Source organism: Saccostrea echinata, unplaced genomic scaffold (assembly GCF_033153115.1).
Source record: "Saccostrea echinata isolate AGI-Se365-2 ecotype Australia unplaced genomic scaffold, CSIRO_AGI_Sech_v1 ptg000054l, whole genome shotgun sequence".
NCBI classification, from domain to species: Eukaryota; Metazoa; Mollusca; class Bivalvia; order Ostreida; family Ostreidae; genus Saccostrea; species Saccostrea echinata.
Window position 1 is genome coordinate 53,372,034 of NW_026889803.1, and position 27,216 is coordinate 53,399,249.

The 27,216-nt window shown below is 35.2% G+C and overlaps 1 protein-coding gene across 1 annotated transcript in view; it reads right to left on the minus strand.

The window, feature by feature from the left end:
- The window catches only part of LOC133172211 (chromodomain-helicase-DNA-binding protein Mi-2 homolog), a 30,437-nt gene that overhangs the window by 2,804 nt on the left and 417 nt on the right, over positions 1–27,216 (minus strand). The window contains exons 2-41 of the mRNA XM_061307059.1: positions 26,539–26,625; positions 25,255–25,376; positions 23,339–23,434; positions 22,512–22,848; positions 22,115–22,251; positions 21,677–21,883; positions 21,174–21,317; positions 20,548–20,724; positions 20,308–20,433; positions 19,833–19,901; positions 19,260–19,340; positions 18,540–18,781; positions 17,550–17,678; positions 17,356–17,455; positions 16,963–17,154; positions 16,503–16,639; positions 14,944–15,145; positions 14,281–14,402; positions 13,067–13,240; positions 12,779–12,917; positions 12,512–12,643; positions 12,241–12,358; positions 11,821–12,038; positions 11,538–11,682; positions 10,981–11,129; positions 10,526–10,766; positions 10,375–10,416; positions 10,118–10,197; positions 8,404–8,495; positions 8,110–8,296; positions 7,600–7,932; positions 5,962–6,112; positions 5,691–5,816; positions 2,085–2,322; positions 1,812–1,944; positions 1,613–1,713; positions 1,360–1,454; positions 889–1,212; positions 709–792; positions 91–171 (exon numbers count right to left, since the gene is read on the minus strand). Of these exons, the coding sequence (XP_061163043.1) occupies positions 91–171; positions 709–792; positions 889–1,212; positions 1,360–1,454; positions 1,613–1,713; positions 1,812–1,944; positions 2,085–2,322; positions 5,691–5,816; positions 5,962–6,112; positions 7,600–7,932; positions 8,110–8,296; positions 8,404–8,495; positions 10,118–10,197; positions 10,375–10,416; positions 10,526–10,766; positions 10,981–11,129; positions 11,538–11,682; positions 11,821–12,038; positions 12,241–12,358; positions 12,512–12,643; positions 12,779–12,917; positions 13,067–13,240; positions 14,281–14,402; positions 14,944–15,145; positions 16,503–16,639; positions 16,963–17,154; positions 17,356–17,455; positions 17,550–17,678; positions 18,540–18,781; positions 19,260–19,340; positions 19,833–19,901; positions 20,308–20,433; positions 20,548–20,724; positions 21,174–21,317; positions 21,677–21,883; positions 22,115–22,251; positions 22,512–22,848; positions 23,339–23,434; positions 25,255–25,376; positions 26,539–26,625 (6,090 nt within the window). The remainder of the gene's footprint in view (positions 1–90; positions 172–708; positions 793–888; positions 1,213–1,359; positions 1,455–1,612; positions 1,714–1,811; positions 1,945–2,084; positions 2,323–5,690; positions 5,817–5,961; positions 6,113–7,599; positions 7,933–8,109; positions 8,297–8,403; positions 8,496–10,117; positions 10,198–10,374; positions 10,417–10,525; positions 10,767–10,980; positions 11,130–11,537; positions 11,683–11,820; positions 12,039–12,240; positions 12,359–12,511; positions 12,644–12,778; positions 12,918–13,066; positions 13,241–14,280; positions 14,403–14,943; positions 15,146–16,502; positions 16,640–16,962; positions 17,155–17,355; positions 17,456–17,549; positions 17,679–18,539; positions 18,782–19,259; positions 19,341–19,832; positions 19,902–20,307; positions 20,434–20,547; positions 20,725–21,173; positions 21,318–21,676; positions 21,884–22,114; positions 22,252–22,511; positions 22,849–23,338; positions 23,435–25,254; positions 25,377–26,538; positions 26,626–27,216) is intronic.

Genomic DNA, 27,216 nt, shown 5'->3' on the forward strand with positions numbered 1-27,216 from the left:
GAGCCAAACATTCCCGTTCACTACATTTATGAACAAATATCATCTTTTTTAACAGGTCATATAAATAAAATAAACATAGAAACTATGTACCTGGGGTGGAGGCCGGTGACCTATGGGAGGGACTAGGGGTGGCTGAGGATTTCACTGCTCCAGCTTGTCCCAGCAGCTGGCCTATAATAGAACAAGGAGAATGTATGTAGAGTATCATACTATATTTATGACAAGCTACCATTTCACTACTGTTACTGGAGATTTACTGACTATTCCTACATACGCACAAAGAATGCAGTACAAAATGGAAATTAATACAGATGTGCATGCTGAAGCACATACAAACATACACATTTTATTAACTATTATTATTTTTAGTTAGACTATTATGAAATATTCAGTACATTTTGTTTTAATCAATCATTTTGAAATTCTCTAAGATGTTCAAGTCAGCTGATGCAGTAAAACCAACCCTACTCTATATATAAAAAAGAAAAAAAAACAAAGCAGATAATTTTAACACCGAGAAAAAAACATCCCATGAGCAGAAGCAACCTGGTTCTCATAATAAGCAATGTTATATCCGATTAATTAATATCCCATACATCTAATAGAACAAATTCTGGTCAATGCAAAAACTGAAAACAGAAAGAAAAGGCAAGCATGTGACAACAACCAAGCATGACCTTGACTTTAACATCAAGGTCATACACATACCACTCTGACTCAAGATGGCAGATATTGTTGTACTAATATCATGCTGACTTGGCATGTTGGGAATCAGAGGAAAACCCAAAGGTCCTGCAAAAGCACAGGAGAGAAGAAAGGTGACAATTCTGTGAACAACCTTGGAATGGCAAGTGACAGGCCATTCTCATGAAAGGATTCAAGTCATACCTTGTCCAAATGGAGACTGAGGAAGGCCAAACTGTGGCCTGAAGCCTGCTGGAAAGTTAGCTGCGGTGTAGCCGGCTGGTAGACCTGACTGGGCGAGGAATGCCGCTGAGGTGGAGGGTGAGGCGTGGGAGGAGGAGGCAGTTGCCGTGGTAGTGGGTGTGGAGGATTGGGCAGCAGCCTGTCCTGGATTGACCAATCGGCTAAGGATGCTACGTTCTGACATTGCTAGTCGCTGACTGACAGAGGGAATCCTAGCCAGGGTGGCTGGCAGACGGCTGACATCTTGTTTCATGTCACTCAATAGTTCCTCCAACTGGTTCAAAACTGTAGAATATAAACGTAGTAATTATCCAAAATATCATACAGTGACATGTACACAATAAAAAAAAACTTTGCTATCCTGACTGCAATAAATTGCCATTTCTATTTGTATAAAATGAACATTTCTTCAACAGGAATCATGACTCATACCCTTATGGAGAACAGCATTGGCAGGTTTGTTGCCTGCTAGAGATTCTTTAGATAGATGTTGATGACTTTCTGCCAAACACTCCAACTCAGCAAACCTACAGTAAAAAAAATTAATAAGATATAATGATTCTTGTATTATCTGTATTCAGGAGTACAACTGGAATCTTCACACTAATACCCTTAAATATGTTATGATAAAGCTTCATCTAGACATTGGTTTCAATAATTACAGCCATAAATTGTTGACCAGTACCTGGCATTGAGAGCCATTGCTGGGTGGTTGGGATCCTGGGTCAGGTTAAGATAAGCTGCTCTTCTCAGCTGTTCCTCAATTACCAAAGCCTGCTCTAGAAGCTACAAGTTAACAAATAATGATGTGTTATACAAATGTTTTGCCAGCATTATCTGAAAATTACCCACTTAATAATTAGTCCACAGCCATCACTTCTGACCTTGAACCTCCTTGCTAGAAATTTGTTCTTGATCTCCAGAAAATTGCCCTTTCCTTGTTCACTTAGGAAAGGTTCATTGATAATCTGGAACCTATGATCATTCTGAATGTCCTGCCATCTACCATAGCCATGTCTTTTCATAGATTAAGGACAATGAAACTTGAAGATCAATCATTCAGACTTGAAAAATTGCAGCAAAATAACCACATGAATAGAATTGATCATTTTACACTGAAAAATAACAAGCACAAAATTATTGCTGTAAAAGGATACGTGACAATTCCTGCAAGGAGCCAGTAGTCGTGGCGACGATGCCAGACCTCATGTTCCTTCCCAAGCTGAAGAGCTCGCTGTTCATTGGTCCAAAGTGTGTGCAGCTCAGTAAATCCTCCATCAGCAATGTTGAACATAAATTTCTGATTTCCTTCTTCTTTCTTCTTCTCCTCTTCCTTCTCCTTCTTTTCATCTTTCTTCTCAGTTTTTACTTCCTCATTTGAGGTCTTTTTCTCTCCTAAAGAAAAGTTATGAATTTACTCTGATGCACTTTGATAAATATAAACATATTTTTTTTAACTCAGATTAACATATCTAACTTTCAACAAAGTAGTTTTGTTAAAGTACATGTACAATTTACAACACATGTACAGTAAAACATGCTTATAACAGAATGCCAGGGGGAGACAATTTTGCTTCGTTACAAGTGTAATTCGATATATCTGTAAAGTTTACAATATATTCTAAAGTCACAGTGAATGAAAATCACTTAGCTGTAAGCGTCCATTCATTATGTGTGTTCACTATAAGTGTGATTTACTGTAATTTGGAAACATTTCATTGCAATAAGATCACTTAGTACTTTAAGAAATTTCAGGATCATGGAAAAAAAAAATGACATAATTCATGTACACATATTTATTCTATTCATTCACTTAAATGGCTATTGCAAAAAAAAAAAAAAAAAAAAAAAAAAGGTCAGGACATCTATTCACAAAAAATCGTAAGTTTACGACTACGGCTTGAACTTACGATAATCCTAAGATTAAAGTTACGAGCTATTCATGAAATGGTCAAAAGATCAATACATTGTCGTAAGTGAAAAACGATCGTAAGATTTTCTCTCTCCTAGATACCGACAACTGCTCATGCGCAGATAAAGCAATTAATGCGGGAAACCCGATGACGCAATCTTGAATGCAAACGGGTTGTCTCAGTTCTGATTCATTCGTATATATTATTATTTTTTAAGCCATATTGTTTGTTAACAATAAGAAAATTTTGAAAATCATCATTAACATTTTTGGTAAATTCACTGCAGCAAGACTGATATTATAATAACAAAATTTAATGAAAATCAATATTAACATTTTTGTTCACTGCAGCAAGGGTGATTTATAAGTTGTCGGTAAACAATGATAGCTGCAAAGTTAGACACTTCCATTCAGTTATATCTTGGAAATCATTCATATGTTCACTGCTCAACTAAATTTACATTGATTAATGATTCAAACTACAGCAGCATCTCTTATACCCCATGACATGGAACATCAAAAACTCAACATGCTCAATATTCAAAACTTCATAACAACAAATTATGTATTTAACTTAGAATTATAAAAATATTCTTCAGGGAAAATATAAAGTAAAATTGTGTGAAGTTCGAGAGGATGTAGTAACTTGTGTATGTTTGTGTGTGTGGGGGGGTGGGGGGGGGGTAAGTACGTGAGTGAGTGCGTGCATAACGGAAGTTAAGCAAGTAATAATTCATATCAGGATTGATGTGCTCTTTTGCAAGGGGATGCTATGCTATGCGGTGCCCTTGTTAAATTAAATATTCATTAAAAAATTAATTAAAAATTTTTAGCGTCATACTGAGAAATCAAGTCTGGAATACGTACACTTAAAACAACAATCAAATCACAGTTTTTTTTAAAACAAAATGCTTAATAATATAATCAGAGGTGTGAAGTCATGTTTTTTTTTAGAGAAAAAGAACATGTTAAACATTAATAAAAGGCCAATTTTGGCTAAAAATGTTCAATATTTATTCGAAGGCCTCTTTTCTAGATCTAGCAATTAGAAAATTTTTAATAAATTCAAGATTTGTTTTGATTGATAAACTCAATCTGGAATATAATCAATATTCACAATCAGACAGTAACTAAAAAAATCTTATACCTGTTCAAATAGCAGAAATTTTATTAGCGAGGATTCGAGGTTATTGAGTTCATTATAACATTAAATATCGCTAACAATTCATTCCATATTGGAAGTTACTCTTTTCTTTCTGTGTATTTCAAAATCGCTAAAATTACTTCTCGCAAAATTAAATATCGACTTTTTAGGAAAAATCACTAAATTTGCATCTCGCTACAGATTCCATTCATATAGTCTAATGCATGGTGAAATTTTGTCCGATTCATAGTGATTGAAAATGGGTCACTCTTAAAAATGGTCTGTTTCTAAGACTTAGCAGAGCCCCATTAAGTATGTCTTGGACAATAATTTATATTTCAAAGTCTTATTTCATTTCATTACTTCCGCAGGGAATTCTGTATGAATTTCAGTATTTCTTAATGTTGTCCGATCCACCATAAGTATTTCAAATGAGATTCAAGAAATTTACAGATTTCGTATGGATGTATATGTAGAATACTTGAATCTGACGATCTGAGGTACCCGGGGAGACCGGCATCAAACTTGATTGTATCCACCAGGGACGGAAAATTTTGATAGGCGCAGCCAATTGAAAAAATAAGATGTATTCAGTCAGTTAACCACCAGATATTATTGAAGGCATCATAAAATAAAAAGTGGAATAAAACAAAAATGAAAATAAAATTCTAATGTATATTGTTCAAATCTGCTGAGAAACGAAAGAAAATACATGTGATTAAATTTAATGTAGTTCGAATAAAAAAAATTTTATTGGTTCAATTTGAAACAAAATTGAAGTAATTTTACAAACGATACTGACTGTGTAAAGCTTGTCTCGGCAAAGTTTATTCTATGGTACAAAAGTTTTTTTTTCTTGAAGTTTAAAAACAAGTACATTGTTTTCCTAGTAGCGAATATTTGCCAGCATCATATATCTTTTTTAATAAAAATATTCTTGAAAAACATAGTGACGGGTTGAAAAATTTCTTTTTAAGTAAATACAATAAAAATATGAATATCATACCCCTTTTACACACTGGAATTCATGAAAATTGGTCCCAGGACAGGTTGCTTCAATGTGTGGTATCCCCCCCCCCCTTTTTTTTTTGTGAACTGTACTTTTCATTGAAGGCCAGCGATTAACCCCTACTTTTATAAAATCTAGTTTTGGCAAATTACTCTCTTAAGTTTCAGAAATTTATTTTGTTGAAAAGAGAATATAACCCCCCCCCCCCCCCCCCCCTTAAAAAAAAATTTCTAAATTTTTATTCATGTCAATTTTTTTGCAGGCATTTTGTTTTCTTTTTATTTTCTTTCTTTCTTTATCTATTTTTTGCATTGTCAATATATCTTTACGGGGATGACGCTCCCTTTTGACTTCCTCTCTTAGTAAACGGTACCATTTCTCCGTCGGTCAGTGATTCAAACAGATTTGTGCCGACCCAAAATATTTTTTCCTGCTCCGTTTTGATTATTTTTTTACGATAAAGATAACGTGGTGGCCATTTTTATTTTTAGAGTTGATACCATCTATAGTATTTATAGACTTACGTCAACTAAAGACTAGACGTAATCTTACGACTGTTTTTGACGTAACGTCAAATGTACGATTTTTTGTGAATAACCGAAATCTTTAAAAAAAACTTACGACAATCTTACGACTACGACTGATCGTAAGATATTTTGTGAATAGATGTCCAGAACCTCAAGCAATGTGAGAATTACCTTCTTTGACCTCTGTTTTGTCCTCTTCCTCTTTCTTGACCTCTCCTTCCTCTTTAATTTCCTTGGATTCTTCTCCATCTTTGGTGTCTGAGCCCTCCTTCTTTTCATCCTGTTTGTCTTTTTCCCCTACAAACATGGAAAATTTATCTCAGAATCAAAGTTTTGAAAGTGTGTGGATTTGAGAAATACTTTCCATAAATTTATCAAATGATTTAATGAGAGAACTTTAACCATTTAATTTCCTGCTTGAACAGAAATCACCAATACATACCCTCCGATTTTTCTTCCTTTTCTTTTTCAGCCTCCTTTTCAGAATCCTTTTTCTCATCTGTTTCCATGGCTTCATCTTTCACTTCTTTGTCTTCCTCCTTCTTCTCATCTGTTTCCATTTCCTCTTCTTTCTTATCAGTCTTTTCTTCCTTCTTTAATGATCAATAATAAGCATTTATTATAAAAGGACAAGAGGCCAAATGGCCTTAACCATCACCTGAATATTATATAATCCTGTAGAGGATGCAGAGAAGTATATAATGAAACAAAGTAAACTGACAGATGAAAACATGCTGCCCCAAAACAAGAGAAATAGGATGATCAGGATCAACAAAATAGTGTTGTACTCATCAACTCAGACAGTAGATGTATTTACATGTCTACTTGCTAGTGCTCATAAACTCCCATTTGTCACTATCATCAGACTAAACAACACAATAGTGCTTGAGCACATAAAACAGTAAAAACATGGTAAACCCAGCACAATCCCTCTAACACTGGCCTCTCTTGGTCTGTGAATAACATTTAATGTACATATACATGTATAAGGTATATTTGTCTTATTTTTATCCCCTTGCAACAAAGTTGGAGGGGATATAGTAATGTGCTTGTGAGTGTGGGGGTGGGGGTGAGAGCATGTTTAATGGAAGTTACACAAATAATAATTTATATCAGGATTGATATCTCTTTTGGAAGGGAGGCTCCGCAAATGCAGCGCCCTTGATATTTATTAACTATTTACAAGTCTACCTGTCCATTTAAAGCTGCAAAAGTACTTTTTGTATTTAAACATTAAAAAACTTCTCTCAGTAGAGTTCAAATTTCCCTACAAGATCAATAGAGCCCAACAGCACCAAAACCTTTAACCAGTGTTCAAAAATTATACAAATCTCTTAAAAAACCCTTGCTCACCCTCCTTGTACCTCCTAGATTTTCAAAGAATAAATGCATTTTCACAAATTAATCAATAGAGCCCTTAATACTAGAACCCCTGACCCAAGGGCACACTTGTTTATCATAATAATGTACTTAGTTTGTCTGCTAAATATACAGGAGCAACGAAAGAGATTTTCAAAGATTTAATGCATTTTCACTATATAATTAATAGAGCTCCACCAAGCACAAGAACCTCTGACCAAGGAACCATGAATTTCACAGTTTTGGAAGAGACATCATTACTTATCATAGCCATGCACTTTGTTTGTTTGCTTATTTTACAAAGGGAGAGAAGAAGTTTTATAAGATTTAATGCATTTTCACTATATGATCAATAGAGCCCCACCCAAACTCCAGATACCCTGATTAACGGGGCCATGAATTTCATAATTTTTGTAGAGTGATCAATGCTTATTACAATCCAGGGTTGTCCCTAAGAATTGAAATAGCAGGGGACATTATAAAAGTAAAAGGGGGTTTGGGGTTCTTCCCTTCACAGGGGGTTGAGGGGGAATGCCAGAATATCCTGTGCATTACATCATTATAGGCTGCAAAATTCCCCGGACCCTGGGTCTTAGGAACAATCCTGCAATCATGCCAAGTTTACGGCCAACAGACAAAAACGGACAGCAATTGGTCACCTCAGTGACTCAAATAGCCTAAAAATACAGTCTCAAACAGATGTTATAACTTGATTCTGTACCTTTTCTTCTTTTTCTTCAGATTTTTCTTCAGACTTGCCTTCCTCTTTAACTTCCTCTTTCTTGGATTCCTCTTCCCCTTCCTTCACTTCCTCTTTGACATCCATTTTCTCTTCCTCCCCTTCTTTTTTGACCTCTTCCTCTTTCTTGTCCTCTGTTTTGTCCTTTCCATCCTCTGATTTCTTTGTTTCAGATGATTCCTCTTTACTTCCTGGTGCTGGAGATCTGGGAGCTGGGGACTTGCTGTTTGCTTCCTTCTTCATCATCTCGAGAGCTTTTGTAGCTTGAATGTAGGGCATGCTGTGAAGTCCATTTATCTGTTCAAACTCTTGGACCTACAAGAAAATCAATTTCCATTTCTTACTTCTAATCATATATTATACTTTAAATTTGTCTCATTTACATGTATGTACACTGTAGTTGACCAAAATGAAAAGAATACTTAATGTTACCATAAGGAAAGTGATGCTACAACCTTTAAAATTGATTGCTATACATGTACTATATTTTACCTTCTTCCTGACAAGTGACATGATGCCTATCCTAGTCAGGACATGTTGCCTAGACAACCCTTCTCTTGGAACTCCATCAGCGAAAGCCTCAGCATTATCTGCCCCTGGTTCACACAAATGTCTCATGAACAGGGAAACGTAGGCCTTAAACACCTTCTCAGATTTGTTCCTTAAATCTCTCACAAGCCTGCAATGAATTTATAACATTAATGCAGTGTAGGTCAATTGCTTTTAGAAAACAACTGTATGTATTTCAAAGTTGTGAAGTGTAAAACACAACTGTTTGTTTCTTACCATTGAGAATTGAATGCATCCTGTGGGGGCATGCCATATCTCATCACAGCATTCAAGAAAGCCTTTCTCTGTCTGGCATTGAATCCCAGCACCTGTGCAAGATATCAATACACACTGATTTCAGACACTCTTGAAGACCATAGTAGGGAATTCCTCACATTACAGAAATCACGACTAGACATGTAAAGCATGGCCTATAGAGGTAAACACTGCACTGTTGACCTCCCTAAATAATGCCTAAATTGCTGTATGTCTGAGGAATAAAAACATGGGCAATTCTCACCAATGCTTCACATTCAAATCAGACAAACATTTGTGTCTCTTCTGAAATGAAAACCATGTAGACAAAAAAATTTCTGAAATATCTGTACATAGTAAATACAGGTAACTCTCAATACCTCGAAGTCCACGGGACCGAGGAAAAACTTCCAGAGATCAAGAGTTCGAGTTTTCAAGAATTTTCCGTGTTTGTTGACAGGTTTTAAAATTAGTCTTACCGGATGTAATGATTTTCATGCAGTGCTAACCTTGTACACGTGGTTTTTATAAAACAACGGTATTTTTTCATAATTTAGATGGATATTTCATTAAACCGAATAAAGCAAAAAACGTATTTCATGTATATTTATTTATGTAATTTATTCTGTGTAATACGGACAACATACTACGCATTCGATCGTTACATGAAAACGACTTTTACATCATCGTACATAGCATTGACTATTCCAAACATGATCATTGAAAGCAGTTCTGTAAGTATTTGTCCAATAATAGTCGTCATATTGACATTGAGGCTGTTTCTGCTTTTTCATATTTCGTTTAACTTTGACACTGACTCGAAATAAAAATTAAAATTAGTGTTTCGACTTTTAATCAATTATTACTTTTCATTGACACTGCATCTCTAAATTATCGTAAGACAGTCAATAGCAATTATTTTAATAGCATATAGGCAAAATATGATTGATTATAAATCAATTATCACCTTGCAACATAAGTGTCACCTGAATAAACACTCCTTTCCTCGAGACCCGCGTCTTCTGCCTGGGGCCATTTAAATGTCCAAGTAAAGGTGCTAATTATATAACCTTGTATACACATAGCCACTTCGAGGTATCGAGGGTAAATTCCTATAGAATATGCATAGCGGGACTGCATTTTGACTTCGAGGGATCAAGGGTTTCGAGAAATCAAGAGTAAATTTGCTTAGATATATAGGGGAAAAATTCAGGACTGGAGACTTACTTCGAGCGATCAAGAACTTTGAGAGATAGAAGTTCGAGCCATCAAGAGTTACCTGTATAATGCATTACAATGTGAAAAGATATACCAACCTGTTATACACAAATACATATTTACACATGCACATGTACATTCACTGAGATCAAATAGCAGGAGTTTTTTTTTTCTTCTCATACAGGACATCAATTGAATTAGACAACAATGTGAAACACAAAAGCGCTTCAAAAATTAAAATACTTGGGGTTTTTTTTTTCTTAAACATGTTCATCAACTGAATTTGACAACATACCCCAGAAACAATTCACATAGCCTAGCACTGTATGTATAGCATCACGGTTGCAGGACAGGTATATCTTATAACCTGCCCTGCCTTATATGCTTTACTTTCTGTATGTCTGAGCATTATTAACATAAGTTTTTCTCTATCTTATGTTACGATTGAATCAGACATAATATTTGAATAATGCCTTACCTCAATTTGTCCGTTAACACGAGCCAGAAGTGGTGGCAAGGGGCGATCCTTCTCCATCCCACTTCTCCTGCTTCTCTTGTCTATAGAGAGAAAAAAAAGCTACCAGAATCTGTTTCAATGCAAGGTCAAAGGTAGCTTTAGAATCCAATTATTCACTGAGAACTCTTGTGTAAGTAAACAAACTGCTGACCTGTCACTATATGTATCTCACTCACTCATAAAAAAACAAGACCTTGTCCTGTAACTTTGTTACTTACTCTTTTCTGAATCTTCATACTCATCATCATCTTCATCATTGTCTACAGAGATACAAATACATTGTTAGCAACAATACACTGCAAGAAAATACACTTAATCTGCTACTTTATTTTAAAAATTTTATTTTCTAAATAATAACAGCTCTTGTACCTGTTGCTGCACTGAAGTCTGAGTCAATATCAGAGAAGTTATTTTTCCATGTGTCATCATCCCCATGGCCTGTCATTCCGTCATTGTAGTTGACTTGTTTACGGATACGCTTGCCCTTTCCAAGAGTTCGAGCCAGGTCTTCCTGCTGCTGCTCATAGTGATGTCTCAGAAGTTTCTCCCAGTAGGCGGGGTCTGCATGCTCCGCCTCCTGTTTCAGAACTTCTGTCTCTGGCTCCTCCTCCTGTCAATCAATGCAAAATATTGTAGATTGAACCAAATTTTGTTTTCTTAACACTTTAACGAGACCACATGCTACTCAAAAACCAATGCAATAGCTTACCATATGTGTTTGAAAAACAATAATTTAAACAGTTTAAGAATAGAATTGAATGATAATACACAAAAGTACAAGTTAATATCATAACAGCGCTAACAATCTGTTTATGTCGCCATACCTCTTCCTCCTTAAATGCGTAGGTTGCGACCTTGAAGGAGCTGAAGTAGTCATTCATGGCCATCTCTCTCTCCTCCTGTCCAGCTTGAGTCCTGTCCAGTAGTTTCTCCAGAGCCTCATCATCATAAACAATTCTGGCCTCTTCTTCCTCTGTACAACATATAAAGTCAATGTGTCACAATGCATCATACTACTTCATTCAACCCTCTTCCTTTTTTACAGCTGTTCAAATTGTACACCCTACAACTACTGAGAAATTATTTTAATTCATGGGGGTCAATGTATGCACAACCAAAGTTTTACTGGTTTTTGGGGACGTAATTTCATGGGTAACTTGTATTCATAGAAGATTCAATGAACTGATTATGTTGACAGAGTTATCATTTGTGGGGATGTAAATTCATTGGTAGGGAATACCCATGAACAGTAGTACTCCATGAACAATGATGATTCCACAACATCATCCTGCATCTTTACATTCTTAGGCACAATCAGATTAATTCACTTTTAACACTGATTGTTTTTTTTGAGGTTACTCCTCAGTAAATTAAGTCTTACCTTTTCCTTCTGCGTCATCTTTGAACAGTTCTTCTGTACCAAACTTCAAGATATCGTCCAGTTCCTGCTTCGACATTGCTCCACCTTTGTTTCCTAGTCCTGGACGCACAACCAAGTGAGTTAACATCATCTTTTTCTTGGCAACCTAGAAAAATTTTTTAAAATTGTAACGTGTCTTCACCAATATACTGAATCCAAATGTTTTCAAAAAACAATTTACCATATATTCTATCAATAGATGCTTTAACGTGCCTCAAAAATGAACTCAAAAGTTCTAACTTACCTGGGTAATTCTCTCTTCCACAGAGTTACGAGTCACAAAACGATAAATCATGACTTTGTTGGCCTGGCCAATCCTGTGAGCCCTACTAAAGGCCTGGATGTCATTGTGAGGATTCCAGTCTGAGTCATAGATGATGACAGTGTCAGCTGTAGCCAGGTTAATTCCTAGACCTCCCGCTCTTGTTGACAGCAAGAATGCAAACTGAGGGGCATCAGGAGCTGAAGAAAACATTAATAATTACAGAAAACATGTGCAAACTGAACAATAGGCATTAAATTTAGACCAGAATGTAGATAACAGAAGTGTCAGTAAACCAGTTATACCAGAGAAAAGCAAATTTGTTATGCAAACATAGTCTTTCTGAAAACTGGAAAGAGAACTAGGCCCTGCTTATTTATAGCATTAATCTGAGAGTCTTACCATTGAATCTGTCTATAGCATCCTGTCTCTGACTTCCTGTGATTCCACCGTCAATCCTCTCATACTTATAGCCCTCATACTCCAAAAAATCTTCTAAAATGTCCAACATTTTGGTCATCTGGAAATGCATAATGAAAACACATGGTATATATTTTATGTTCTCTCATAACTGATAATCTGTGTGTTTAGATTGCATAATGAATGTATATAAATTTCATGGGTTTTTTTTCCCAAACAGCTGAAGAAACATCTGTGTATATTGTTATTGTACCTGTGAGAAGATGAGCACCCTGTGGCCCTTCTCCTTTAACTTCTTCATCATGTTAGACAGTAGCTCCAATTTACCACAGGCCTTGGTCAAGGCAGTTCCTTCATACATTCCATTAGGCAGTTTTGGGGCATCCTGGAAAAAAAATTATTTTCTGTTTATTCTTATAAATTAACATGAAAACTAATACTGTTTTCTTGTACATTATCTCATAATGGACATAGAGATCTTCCTGTCAAATACCAAACTTCATTAAATAAGTAGACTAACATTTGAGGCAGTGGGAAACAGGTATGGATGATTGCAGCACTTCTTCAGGTCCATCATGATGTTGAGCAATGACACACTATTACCTCCTTTCGCATTCAAAGCATCAAAATTCCTCGTCAGAATGTATTTATAGTACTTCCTGTTGAAAAGACAAAAAAATTGCATTATATGATTATAGTACAGTCCATAAACTAAGATTTCCAAACATAAAATTAATGAGCTAATGAGCTACATGTAACTTTTAGAGGCCACTACATACACCTGTATATCCCGGTTTCTTTAACTTACTTCTGCATTGGACTGAGCTCCACTCGGACAATGAACTCGCTCTTAGATGGCATTCCCTTGAGTACGTCTGCCTTGAGTCGCCTCAGCAGGTGAGGTCCCAGCATGTCATGTAACTTCTTCACCTGGTCTTCCTTAGCAATATCAGCAAACTCATCCAAAAAGTTTGTCATGTCACTGTTCAAGAGGATAAACAACTTGATAGAAATAATGCTGGTTTAATACTGAGGTTTTGTTATACAACCAACTTACAATTAAGGTATGTCACTCGTCAGCTTTTTAGAAAAGTTCAGGCAGAACCTCTTACTTCAAAACTATTTATTAAAATTCAATTTTTATAACATATTTAAATGAAACAATGTAAATTGTTCAACATTCAATGAAAAAACTGCTCAAAAATTCATAAAGAAATAAGATTTATGAGGGACTATTTCTTGTGGTGGAGGGATATTTAGCAGAAAATTCTGCAAATCTGCACATTTATTAAACTTAATAAGCTGGAACTTTAGCCTCACATACTTTTACTCAGAGAATATTTTCCGTTATGATATGCTAGGAATATTAAATATAGATCTCAATTTATATTTTTATAACAAATTTTACACCTTCCCTCAACAAACTTTGCCGAGAAATGAAGATATATTAAAGAAGTCAAGATAAAATTTACACCGTTTTTTGCCGGAAAATCGCATATTTTGACCAATATTTCAAAATTTACATCACTGACCCCAACTTTTTCTTTCATTGTTTTAAATTACTCGATACTTTAGACTGATCAGCACTTAAGTCGTAAAAAGTTTGATACAAGAAAATATTTTATTGCCTATTTAGATTTTTAATACCCCAAATATGTTACTTTTTTAGTGCAAAAAGGTCACACAATAATTTCTGCGCATTAATTTGCAAGATTTGTTCAATGATAAATATTAATCAAACTATTATACATAAAATAAGATTATATTTATTGCCATGATTACATCTGATAAAATATGATAAAGGTTAAAGTGATTAACCAAAGAGTTAAAATTTAAGTGCAAAAAGGTCAACTTAATTATACCGTAGCTCAGTAAAATGCACACTGACCCCCTGTTTTCTCTGCGATTTTGAGTCATACTATATGAGTACTTATCCAAAATATACTTCTCAAAAAATCCTTGATATAAGAAATTTCACGAGTGACATACCTTAAGGGTAATAATTAGTAGTCAAAGACTTACTTGAACTTATCAGGGCTTAGGAAATTCAGGAGATGGAACAATTCCTCTAAGTTGTTTTGTAAAGGTGTTCCAGTGAGTAGTAATTTATACCCAATTTTGTAATTTGACAGAATACGGAAAAACTGAAAGAAAAAGATAATTGTAAACAGTGTTTGAAATAACCGTGCGCCCGACCGCCCGAGACGCACAAACTTTGCAGTGGGCATATAGATTTGCACATATCGATGCCCAGCTGGACTTGTTAAAATTTCCCTTAAATTAAAATTCATATATTTGATAAATTTTTCTCAGATCAACTTATAGTATCAGTAGCAGAGTGTAATAGGTAAAAGGGGTAGAATTTGTTAGCCTATAGATTCAGAATCGAAGTTATGGTGATCTGGCCCCATTCACATTATCGCTAAAAACAAATTTATAAAAGACAATTATTTTCTCGGGCTAGAGGATTTTTGGTAGGACTGACAACTTTCATTAGCAGTCAGCCCTGCATGTCTAGCTAATTTTACGGTGAGTTTCGAACACCGATTGTAAATCAATTTTCTATACAGAAAACAAAACATTGTTAAATACGAAATTAAAAGATTTAAGACTAGGGTAAGATAATATATGCATGAACATGCATACAACAACTCTATAAAAAATCCAGTTTTAAATCAAACATACCTTAGACTGATTGTTTTTAAGTCTGTGAGCCTCATCTACAACTAATACTGCCCAGTCAACAGATCCTAGACAGGCATTGTCTATACTGATCAGCTCGTAAGATGTCAGTAACACATGGAATTTCACCTGGCAGTCCGATTTCATCCTACTAGCCTTAGCTCCTGATCGTATTGCATTCTCTTCAAAGGAGAACTCATGCTCTCTGTAAAATAAAAACAAGGAATTAAGAGACATAATATTTCTCTTTACTTCTTAGCTTGTAACACAAGGTTTCGTTAGAAAATATTGGGTGTAAATTTCCGTACATCCGGCTGAAGATGGTGGTAAATAATGTGATGTCACAATGAACAAGAAGTCTGTGAGCCAATGCTCACTAATAATACCCCCGCTCTGATGTGAATACACAAGTTCAGTTATGGACAAACAGTGATAATCAGGAAATTGACATCGGATTTGTAAAAACTGAATCCCAACATATGGCATGCCTAAACAAAGAAAAAATTTCAAGCATCTGCGATGAGTAGTTGCTGAGAAAACTACGACCAAAATTTATTATGTATGGTACGGACAGACACACGGATAAACAGGAAGTTGACATCGGATTTGTTCCAGAAATGAATCCTATTATATGGCATGCCTAAACAAAGATTGTGCTAAAATTTCAAGCATCTGCAATGAGTAGTTGCTGAGAAAACTACGACTAAAATTTGTTATGTATGGTATGGACAGACGCACGGATAAACAGGAAGTTGACATCGGATTAGTACAAAAATGAATCCCACCATATGGCATGCCTAAACAAAGAGTGTGTTAAAATTTCAAGCACCTGTGATGAGTAGTTGCTGAGAAAACTGCGACCAAAGTTTGTTATGTGTGATACGGACAGACGCACGGATAAACAGGAAGTTGACATCGGATTCGTACAAAAATGAATCCCACCAAATGGAATGCCTAAACAAAGATTGTGCTAAAATTTCAAGCATCTGCGATGAGTAGTTGCTGAGAAAACTACGACCAAATTTTTTTATGTATGGTACGGACAAACGCACGGATAAACAGGAAGTTGACATCGAATTCGTACAAAAATGAATCCCACCATATGGCATGCCTAAACAAAGAGTGTGTTAAAATTTCAAGCACCTCTGATGAGTAGTTGCTGAGAAAACTGCAACCAAAGTTTGTTACGGACAGACAGACAGACGGACAGACAGACAGACACACAAGGGTAAAACAGTATACCCCCCTCTCCTTCAGAGCGGGGGTATAATAATGACAGCAGGATGCATTGTAGCATATAGTAAATCTCATCAATAGTTTGGTTCGGCACTTATTGTGTAAAGAATTTATTTGGTTATATAGGATATAAATTCTTTATCCCGGTCAATCAAGGGTGTACAGGAATTTACCCAAGTTGTATTCCATACACCCTTCAGCCTCAGAGTGTATGAAATAATACCCAGGGTAAATTCCTGTACACCCTTGATTGAACCTAGATAACAAATAAAATCATACAGAATAGAATCCTTGTATGATAAGGCAATTCTGCCAAGTGCTTGTACCTGATGACAGAGCGACAGTCTTTGTCCCCAATGTAGGTCACCACATACAGGTCCGGAGCCCAGAACTCAAACTCTCTCTCCCAGTTAATGATTGTAGATAGTGGAGCACTTACAAGAAATGGTCCCTTAGAATGTCCCTGAAAAATATAACATTAGCAAGAAGTCACTCACACAGTCTTGTCTGCAACTAGAAGGCATTTGCAGATTGCATGCTCTGCAAATATCATTATCAAGAATAAAAAATCATCAAAATCCACAATCATCAAAAAAGTCTTAATCCACCTCAAAGATTGATGTAATAATTTGAATAATTAAACGAAATAAACCAAACATAAGCACTCCGTATATACACGCAAACCATCAAAATTACTAGATTTAATGTTTCCTAATTTAACATAATCTCTTCATACAATGACATTAACATTAATTCCTAATACACGAAAAATGACTGTAACATTACCTCTTGATACAGTGACTGTAAGAATGTGATAGTTTGAATAGTTTTTCCAAGTCCCATTTCATCAGCTAGGATGGTGTCAGTGCCGTTAGCCCAGGAATACCTCAGCCAGTTGACCCCTTCTAACTGGTAGGGGTGAAGAGTCCCTCCAGTGGCATCAATGTACTCAGGCTGTTTATCCCACTTTTTCCTCAACTATAGAAAATTTCAAAGATTATTCGTTTTGCAAGAATAGACATTTTACCATCTACATTTCAAAGAACTATATTTTTGAGCCATTAGCATCCATTGCAATTGGCATTTAAAATGAAATACATCTAATTGTCTATTAGGATGATTTTTTAAGGCAAGATATTGACATGAACTACAATATCAGGCCACAACTAATTAACTTACATCTGTGGTGGGGTAAGATGGTGGCATCTTGACCTGAATGTCATCTTTACTTCTCTTTCCTCCTTTTCCTTTCTTCTTCTTATCTCCCATCATCAGAGCTCTAAAACAACAGGACATTCAAACAGTATATTATACACTGCTTAGAATTCCTATAATTGTATATCATTGAAGCTTTTTTTCAAGTAGAACCTTACCTAAGGGCCTCGTAGCGACTGATGTGCTTAGTCATCTCTGGAAGATCTGACGTCTCCTTCTCCCACGTGGACTGGTCGTACGGCAAGTCACACCATTTCACCAAGTACCAGGTCTCATTTTTACCATTCCTGTAATTATAAATGGTAATGATACCACAAGTACTCAATACACATACGTACACATGTAAATTTTATACAGGTACATGAGGTGCATGTTCATGTATAAAATTTACATACAATGTATGTGTACGTATGCATCTATTATGTCAAATCTAATCCTGTGGACCTTTAGCTTCTCTGGTCGTACTCCATACTTGTAGGATTAAGTGTTCCTTACCTGTGATTGATAATCTAACCACTCTAATTGCATTCGATATTTGTAGGACTGTGTGTTCCTTACCTGTGATTGATGGTCCTGTGAATCTCTAACAACTCTGGTCGTACTCCGTACTTGTAGAACTGTGTGTTCCTTACCCGTGATTGATGATCCTGTGAATCTCTAACCACTCTGGTTGTACTCCATACTTGTATGACTGTGTGTTCCTTACCTGTGATTGATGATCCTGTGGATCTCTAACCACTCTGGTCGTACTCCATACTTGTAGGACTGTGTGTTCCTTACCTGTGATTGATGATCCTGTGAATCTCTAACCACTCTGGTTGTACTCCATACTTGTAGAACTGTGTGTTCCTTACCTGTGATTGATGATCCTGTGAATCTCTAACCACTCTGGTCGTACTCTGTACTTGTAGGACTGTGTGTCCCTTACCTGTGATTGATGATCCTGTGAATCTCTAACCACTCTGGTTGTACTCCATACCTGTAGAACTGTGTGTTCCTTACCTGTGATTGATGATCCTGTGAAACTCTAACCACTCTGGTCGTACTCTGTACTTGTAGGACTGTGTCCCTTACCTGTGATTGATGATCCTGTGAATCTCTAACCACTCTGGTCATACTCCATGCTTGTAGGACTGTGTGTTCCTTACCTGTGATTGATGATCCTGTGGATCTCTAACCACTCCGGTCGTACTCCATACTTGTAGAACTTCTCTTCCAGATTGTTTTCATCGTCCTCCTCTCTTTCCACTGGTATCTTGCCATCTTTACTCTTTTTTTGTTTCTTGTAGTCCTTTCCACCATAACTACTACCATCCTCCAGTGGAGGTGGTTCATCCATGTCATTTTTTCGTATATACGCTCGGTACATGGCTGGGTGGTACACATCCAGCTTTTAATAAAAATATAATAAACAGTAAGATCATGAAGCCCTGAAATTTACTGGACTTTTTTTTTGCATTTGGACAAAACGTGTATTTAACATGATGTACATTCAATGTAATTGTAATTTATTCAATAAATTTGAAAGTAATCGACCCAATCCCTGATGCTAAAACACATAGTAAATTGGAATACAACTATGAACACTTTATTGTTGCAAGATCTTGCAAAGGTGTGCAGGATTAAAAATTAATAATGTTACTTCTGCTATTCTTGGGGGGAGGAATAACTTAAGAATTAAGAATGTTACTTCTGCATTTTTTTGAATGGGTAATAACTTAAAAAGAATTAAAGTGGAGGGGGTATATATACCAGTAATGTAATACAGAGTTAAGAGAAGGGGATATTTACTTGTAGTGTAATAGAGTTCAGTGGAAGGGATATTTACCTGTAATGTAGTACAGAATTAAGTGGCCAGGGATATTTACCTGTAATTCTGAAATCCAGCTGCAGTGCCAGTAAGACAGGTCATGCCATTTGACAAAGAACTCCCGCAAAGGTTTACGATTCTACAAAATACAAAAAAAATTAAATAAACATTGATTCATTGCTGAAAACTACAAGGTGTATGTATTTGGAACATTTGAGAAAATTATTAAATGATTAACGTTTTTATTTACTCCAACATGCTAGAGCACTTAATAATCTACAGAATTCAACAACAAAGAGAGCAAACACAGAACATTAGATCTTTGTTATAATGAATTTGACATGCGTCTCTACTTTTGCTTAAATAAGTATCTTTAAAAACATGTTGATTCAACTTGTTTTATCATCGTTTTATACAAGAAAAGACATGAGCAATGTATAAACAGTGTTAGTTTAGAGCAATGATTCTTACACCAAAAAGGTCATGCAGTGAGGAACAACATTGGGACCCTAACCAACAATCCATATCAAAATACTGGCTTCACATTAATGCTCATTGTCATAAAGATTGTAAATAACAACAAAAAGGTACAACTTTCTGGCAAATGAAATGAAAAAAGGCGTTCACTTGCCTTATTGCTCAACTCAATTAATCTTTGCAAATCCATGGGCTCATATTTACCCCCATTTTTTACCATTAACTTCAAAAGAAAAGAAACAAATCTATTGGCTCATGATCAACTTGAGCATATGATCTGTTGGAGAGCCAGAGAAACCTCATTTGAAACAGTCCAAAGAGAATTTTCACAGGCACATAAGAAGCAAAATCACCGTTCTCTTTTCTCAAAAGAATTACAGTTCATATTAAGATTCCACAGCATAAACTTTAACATGAAAACACTTTACATGTACTGATACAAGAAAAAGAATTGGTCATAAATTAAAAGTGAGAACTTTTCATGACACAAACATTAAACATACAGGAACTAAAACATAGATATTAAACATGTCACATTGTATGCAACATTCTTATTTGAGACTTTTATTATGTACTAAATATTAAAATACAGAGTGCATTGTTTACTATGTAGTATTTAAACAGTGTACCTTTTTAGTAGAGGCAGGCAGATGTGGGTGGGTGTGGTCTAATTCCTCCATCTTTCCTTCCTCCTGTATGGGCTCAGTCCAACGCCATGTCAATATTTTTGCTACCCTGCCTTTTAGAGGCTCACACTTTTGAAAAACAAATGCACATGTACTTCACATACTGTATCTTCAGTGGGTCATTAAGTAATATTTGAAAAAAGGTTTGAATGTAGTTGTCTTAAAATCATAATGTTTACTTACTGAACACCTCGGACAATGCCACTCTCCGTCTGGAATCATTTTCATTGGTGGATTAAGACAGTGGACGTGATAGGCTGACGGACAGGTGTCACAACACAGGAGCTCTCCGCCATCCTTACACACCCGACAAAACTCCATGTGGTCGTCCTCCTCTTGTTCCTTAATTCCTTCACCCTCCTAAAAACAATGGCGTAGATTTATACAAAGTTTATTCACAGTGGTTTTAATTATTTGAAACTATTGTAGTGTTTTCCCTATATTTCAAAGTAAAGGGTTAGAGATCAATTGTACCAGGCTTGGGGCTGAGGTTTATGAACAAAGTGTCTGTGGACCTGAGAAAAATTAATTTTTGCTTTTGATTTCTAAGTGGCATTTCTATCAGTTGAAGCAGTCAATTTGGCTGGTAGCTAGTTCTTAGGGAAAACACTCCTTTTGCATACAAAATCAACAAATCCCTTAGATTCTGGTGATTTTCCCACTTTAAAATGTCAACTTCTATTCTGAGCCCAACTTTGTAAATTTTTTGTCAAATATATACATATACAATAGCAAAGTTATTACAGCATGATATGTCACATTTACTTCTAATGTAAATACTGGTAGATGCAATTGTAATAGTGTCTTACACAGTGTGGACAGCTCCATTTCCCTTCTGGAGGTTCCTCCAGCTCTGGATCAAAGCAAACCAAGTGATAAGCTCTAGGACATGTGTCACAGAGGATTATCTCCCCTCCCTGCTGACAAACTTCACAGTAATCCTGATGTTCAGTCTGAAAAAAATGATGAAAAAAACTCAATTATATCTTCATAATGATAGAGTTACACAAAAAAAACCTTTAGCAATATGTTCATGTAAAGATTACATGGCTTTAATTCTGTAGAAGATAGGAGGTACCTGCAATATGTAAACCACCACTGAAGAAAGTTTGGTCAATGTAGGAATACAGAGTCTTCATGAAAAATTGTTTGACAAATTTCATTTTAAAAAACATAAATTCTCATTCAGCTTGTGAAGCACTGTATTTACAGTAACCTGGTGATGGTACAGAATTCACCACCTGCAACTTTCTTGACATGAACTTTAAATAGGTAAGATCTACCTTATATCCATCAGAAAACTAAGATCTACCTCATATCCATCAGCATCAGGATCAGTAGGATACTTGTTGGTGAGTTTGGTCTTCTTCTTTCCACGCCCTCTTCCTTTCTTTGTCTTGGATTTCTTCTTGGGTGCCGCCTCAGCTGCAGCTTTCTCTTCCTCCTCCAGAATTGACGCCTCTTCCAGCTGACGTTCAAATTCTTCATCGCTCGTATCATATCCCACACCATCATCATCCTACAAGAAAACAAATGTTAACCATATTTACATCCTCATTGTGTTTTGAACTTTTTATAATTTACTCTACCTTTCAGATATAAAAATTTTACTACACCTGTGGAAAAATTTTAAAATTTATATCTTTCACCATATTGGTGTCTATTTATTACAAGAAATTCTCCATTCTTAATTAATCCTTATTTATCAAATGTACTGCATTATCATCTCAAAAACAAGGGATTAACATACTGAATTGGCCTTCTTTCTTCCCCTCTTTTTCTTTCCGATTTTGATCTTGATGGCTGGCACAGTTTTCTTGGACTTTTTCTTCTTCTTTTTACTGGTTTCCTCTGGTACAGGATCACTGTGGGGCTCTGTGTCTTCATCTTAAAAAACATTATAAAGCTCCAGAAATAACAGACAAACCTCACACAGCTAATTTTTTTTTTTAAACAAAATGAAATGTTAGCAAACCTTTTCTTCACACAATTAAAAAACAAACCATATTAAGTCTGAAATATCATCAATTTTTATCTATCCTTTTTATGTACACTCTGTAAGTCATTATTCTGTAACCTAAACTGAAAATAAGATGAGGTTCACTGTCAAAATTTGAGGGTATTCATTACTGCGAGTGTTCCCCTACCATTTTCTCTATTCTCTGTGTCTGTTGCCTCCTCCTCCCTGTCAGAAGTTATTCCGTCTCGAGATGTCTCAGCTTTCTCCTTCTCCGGCGGACTTCCCGATTCTTTTTCTTTGTTGTGCTGAGCGACTACCTGTGCAAACTCTCTCCACTTGGCCCCAATTAATGTCACCATTTTAGCCATTGCAACTTTAGGATTTGCTTTTTGTATAATTGGTTGCACATGTTGTTTGAAAAGTTTATAATTGTTAAGGGTAATATAGTCCTCATCTTCAAAGGGTATATCTACATTGTTTATACCAAGTTCTTCAGCTATAAGATCAGAGGGACTCTTCTTTTCCTGGAGATAAAATTGTAAGAGATCAGATATTCTGAAGCAAATTCTTTTTAGCTGATTCAGATATCAGAGATCAGATATTCTGAAGCAAAATTTTTTTTAGCTGATTCCACACTAAGAATGTCAGAACTAGCATAAATACATGTATCTCGGTTTTCATAATCATCCAACCAAATTCTGTGTTTTAGATAGCCACCATTCTTATACCAATCCATTTAATTTAAACTTTTGGAAAAGAGACTAGATAAAATGTAAAAAAGAGGAACAATTGTCTAATTTATGGTGTTTATGAGGAAGATGACCGATCTGGAAACATGTGACTGTTCTTACATCAGCAGGTTTTTCTTCTCATGAGAATTCTCATGCATTAGTACCATGCTCAACCAGGATCATAATCAACTAACAACCATAAAAAATAGACATTTCTAATTCTTGACCAAAAAAAAAATGATTGTATAATCACAACAAAGCTACTTAAAGCAGTTAGGACTACCTTAGGAGTACTTCCTCCTGTCCTATCCTTCTGCCTCTTTTTCTTGGTTGGAACATACTCCTCTTCATCATCATCTGCCACCCCTGAGCCATAGTCCTGGAAATCATTATATCATAGTTATATCACAACTTCCACCAAAAAAAAATCTAAAAGCTAATAAAGCCCACTTTACAGTCCTACAATGATCCAAATATATCAATACACTTTTTAAATAATCACAACTCTCTTAGTGAATCACTGTTCTGCAGTAAACCTAACATAGTCAAAAAAAAAGCTCACTGTGACTGTGAACCAGTTTTCCTCTTAAGTCCCCTCCCCCATCCACAAGTCTCTGATGAGACTGTAGCTCTACTGGTGTGCACTTGTTGCGTCTAGACTTAAAATGCCCCATTTTATAGTTTTACATTTACTGAATCATTCATCCTTAAAGTTTATGAACTTTAATAAAATGAAATTTTATGAAAATCAAATCCAAACTGCTCAAGGAGTAGCATTATAAAATATTTTCAAAGTTAACATTGTTTAAGGCCATCTTTAAAAAAAATGTTTGCTTGCCCTCTCCTGACTCAAGATAAAAAAAAATTAGGTAGGTAGGTAGGTAGGGGGAAAAATTTTTATTAAGAAAAACTTACGAATATGAAGTTAGAATATTTATTAGATAAATGAGAAAATTTTGGAATGAATGAATTTTTTTAAGTTTTAAAAAGTTTTGAATCTAGCTGTTTTTAGTCAGTTAGTCGAAAGAGGGCAAACGATTTGTTAAAGATGGCCTCCTCAAAATCTCAATCTGATATAAAGAATTATGAGACTTTTATTGAAATCAGACCACAGCTAAAAGAGAAGTAGAATTTTGTGAGATTTTCACTGCATATTCTTTTTCACTTGCCATGGAAACATCATTAATCAAAATCTTTATTTCATCATTACAGCATTATGTATCTTGGTGTAGTCTATCTGTGTACCAAAATTAAGAAAATCGGATCAAACTGTATCAGTAGAGTTTTGAAAGAACAACACAGATTTAAATTTTTAGAAACCATTTCAACATCATTGATAAAAATCAAAATTAATAAACTGAATGGTGAATCATGGTGTAATTGTTATGAAATTATACCAAACTGTAGGAGGAGTAGCATTTTGAAAAAAAAACCCTGTTTACTGACAGACAGACAGATGGATGGACAACAGACACCTTTCCATACTAGTGTACGCTCTCAATTAAAGCTAGTCTTTATTGGCTACAACAACTCTATCACTTTTACTCATGTAAACTGTTTGAATTCAAGAAAATGCTCCTGTTAACATTTATTTTCCAAACAACACTCTACTTTAGTAGTTATATGTTGGCAATTACTGTAGCAGCAGCAATTTTCCTAAGGTTATAAATTTCCTTTGAGATAATTATCTCCGAGCATCATACTTACCTGTTAGACAGTGGTAACAAATTCCGGGAATGAGTAGCTATTGTAAACTTGAACAGGTAAGTATGATGCGGCGGAGATAAGAATCTTGTGATTTTATAGACCAAAATACTTTCATGGAAACTTGTTGTTACAGTTTTCATACCAGAAAAAAAATCAGTTTGTACAATTCCCAATTTCACAGATTTCATGTCACTGATTGAAAAACATTTTCTACAATATAAACAGAAGATACCTCCATGCACTCCATATTTCAATACTTTTCATTGGGATAAAATTTCATTGATTTGTGATCTAAAATAGTTCTGTGGGGACTCCGTTTTGTTGTTTCAGAAGTACCCATATTCAATATATAGCCATATAAAAAATTTGTTTGGGATTCATTTTTGTTGATATTGTTTACAATAAAATAAACAAAATTTAATCCCCAACATACACCTCTTCTAGTCATTTTTAGCTTACACAGTACAAGAAATAGCTTTTAAAAAAGTAAACCTCATCATCTTCATATCTCTTCGGTTTTTTGCTCTTCTTTTTCTTCTTCTTCTCTTCACTATCCTTCTTCTTCCGTTTCTTGCCTTTCTTCTCTGTGGTAGCTTCATCCCCAAAACTTTCATCTAAAAAAGTTTTAAAAAGCAGTCATGTTAGCCACAATAAAACAAAACTGATCCCTATCTCCTTTAAAGACGATGTATTTTTTTTTTTTTGGTGTGTTGTATATTATGAAACTTTATCTGAAAGCAGATTTAAAAATACTTTCTATGGCTAGAGTAAATTCTTCCGACAAGCTGAAATAATTCTAACCTTCATATCATTGTCATTTTTCTTGAAAAAAATTATTACAAAAAAGGTGCAACACAATGTAGCAGTGCACATAAATGAATATTCTGTTTCTGCAACAAGCCTCAAAGCTACATAAGGGTTTTTTTTTAATAAGTAATGCAATTTCAATCTTTTAAAGCTACTTTGCATATCCAACATTTAAATTTTTTAATAAACAATGTACATGTCCATCCAATGTATAAACATTGACACCAGTGAATTGTTAAGTGGACCTTGTCATTATTTTTTCTTTGAGAATGAAGTACCTGGTCCATGACATGTGTCACTTCCATGTGACTAAGACTTATCTGAAATGCATTGGCCATATTACTTCATTTATTAAAATACAACTAATTGGAACATTGACCTGTTAAATATGACACTGATGTATAAGAGCACAGGTTTTATTTTCATAACTTATACTGACACATGTCAAAAGATTTGGGTTTTTTCTGAAACAGAAATGAACTAGGACTGAAACAGCTTTTAATTTAACCCCTTCATGTTGCGTAGTTTCCTGCTTTTTTTCCACAGGTTTAAGCTGACCATGACCACCACATGCACAGTTATTTTAAAATCAACCATATTTTACATGACTTGCAAAGCACAATACAGCAATGCCAATATGTTCACAAACACAGATCCTATCACAGTTCTTACAAAAATGAACAAAGGTTACAGTTACTGGTATTTATTTTCCCCAAAACCATGACATGTCATATTAATGAATATAGTTACTGTCTATTGTAGGACTGGAACCAACAAAAAGGGGGGAAAATACATTTTTAATATATGCCTCACAACACACTGAAAATGTTTGTTTTCATAAGGAAGAATAATAATTTATGAACATGCACTATCTTGCATTTTTTCACTGTAAACCCTACATGCAATAGAACTACAAGTAACATTGCTCAAGCAGCAAGAAGTACATAGATGTTTATCTACTGTACTCACAAGACACGCCCATTCTGGTCCCTCTAACCTCTGCTGTTATAGCAGGGCGGGGAGATGGGGTGGGAGAAGAGATGGTTGAGTCATCAACTGAAAGTTGATATTCAAGCATATTTCCACATTATCAATGAAAAAATTGCTTTGTAATCATTGTGATTCTTCACTTTTATTATATAATTGCAAAAGTACTATCGTTTTTTAATCGTTTGAAAAAATCATCGAGTAATGCTAAAGTGAAAATGAAACTAGAAGTTGTAAACAACACGTGCAACACTTGTTATGCTTATATGATAGATATCAAACTTAGCAAATGGTTAAATCGTGGAACTATCAACATTGTAACGACATTAAAATCTATTTCACGTTTGCATGTAAGAAATGCATGTCATGTACATCCCGACATGCATTTATCTCGACCTCATTAATTACGTTTAGCGCATGCGCAGTATTCTTATGAGCTTTGATATATAGCTCGATATTTATCCCATCGATTGTTGATTATCCACACAATGAAAAAATATTTACCCAAAAAATCTCAATAAATGTAAGAAATTTATATTTTTTTCTCTTATGTGTCCTCAAATGACATATTTACGTCAGAATACACGGGAAAATCCCTTTCTAGAGTGATATTTCAGGTAACAAATATATGCAAATGAATAGAGGGAAATCCTCTACTCG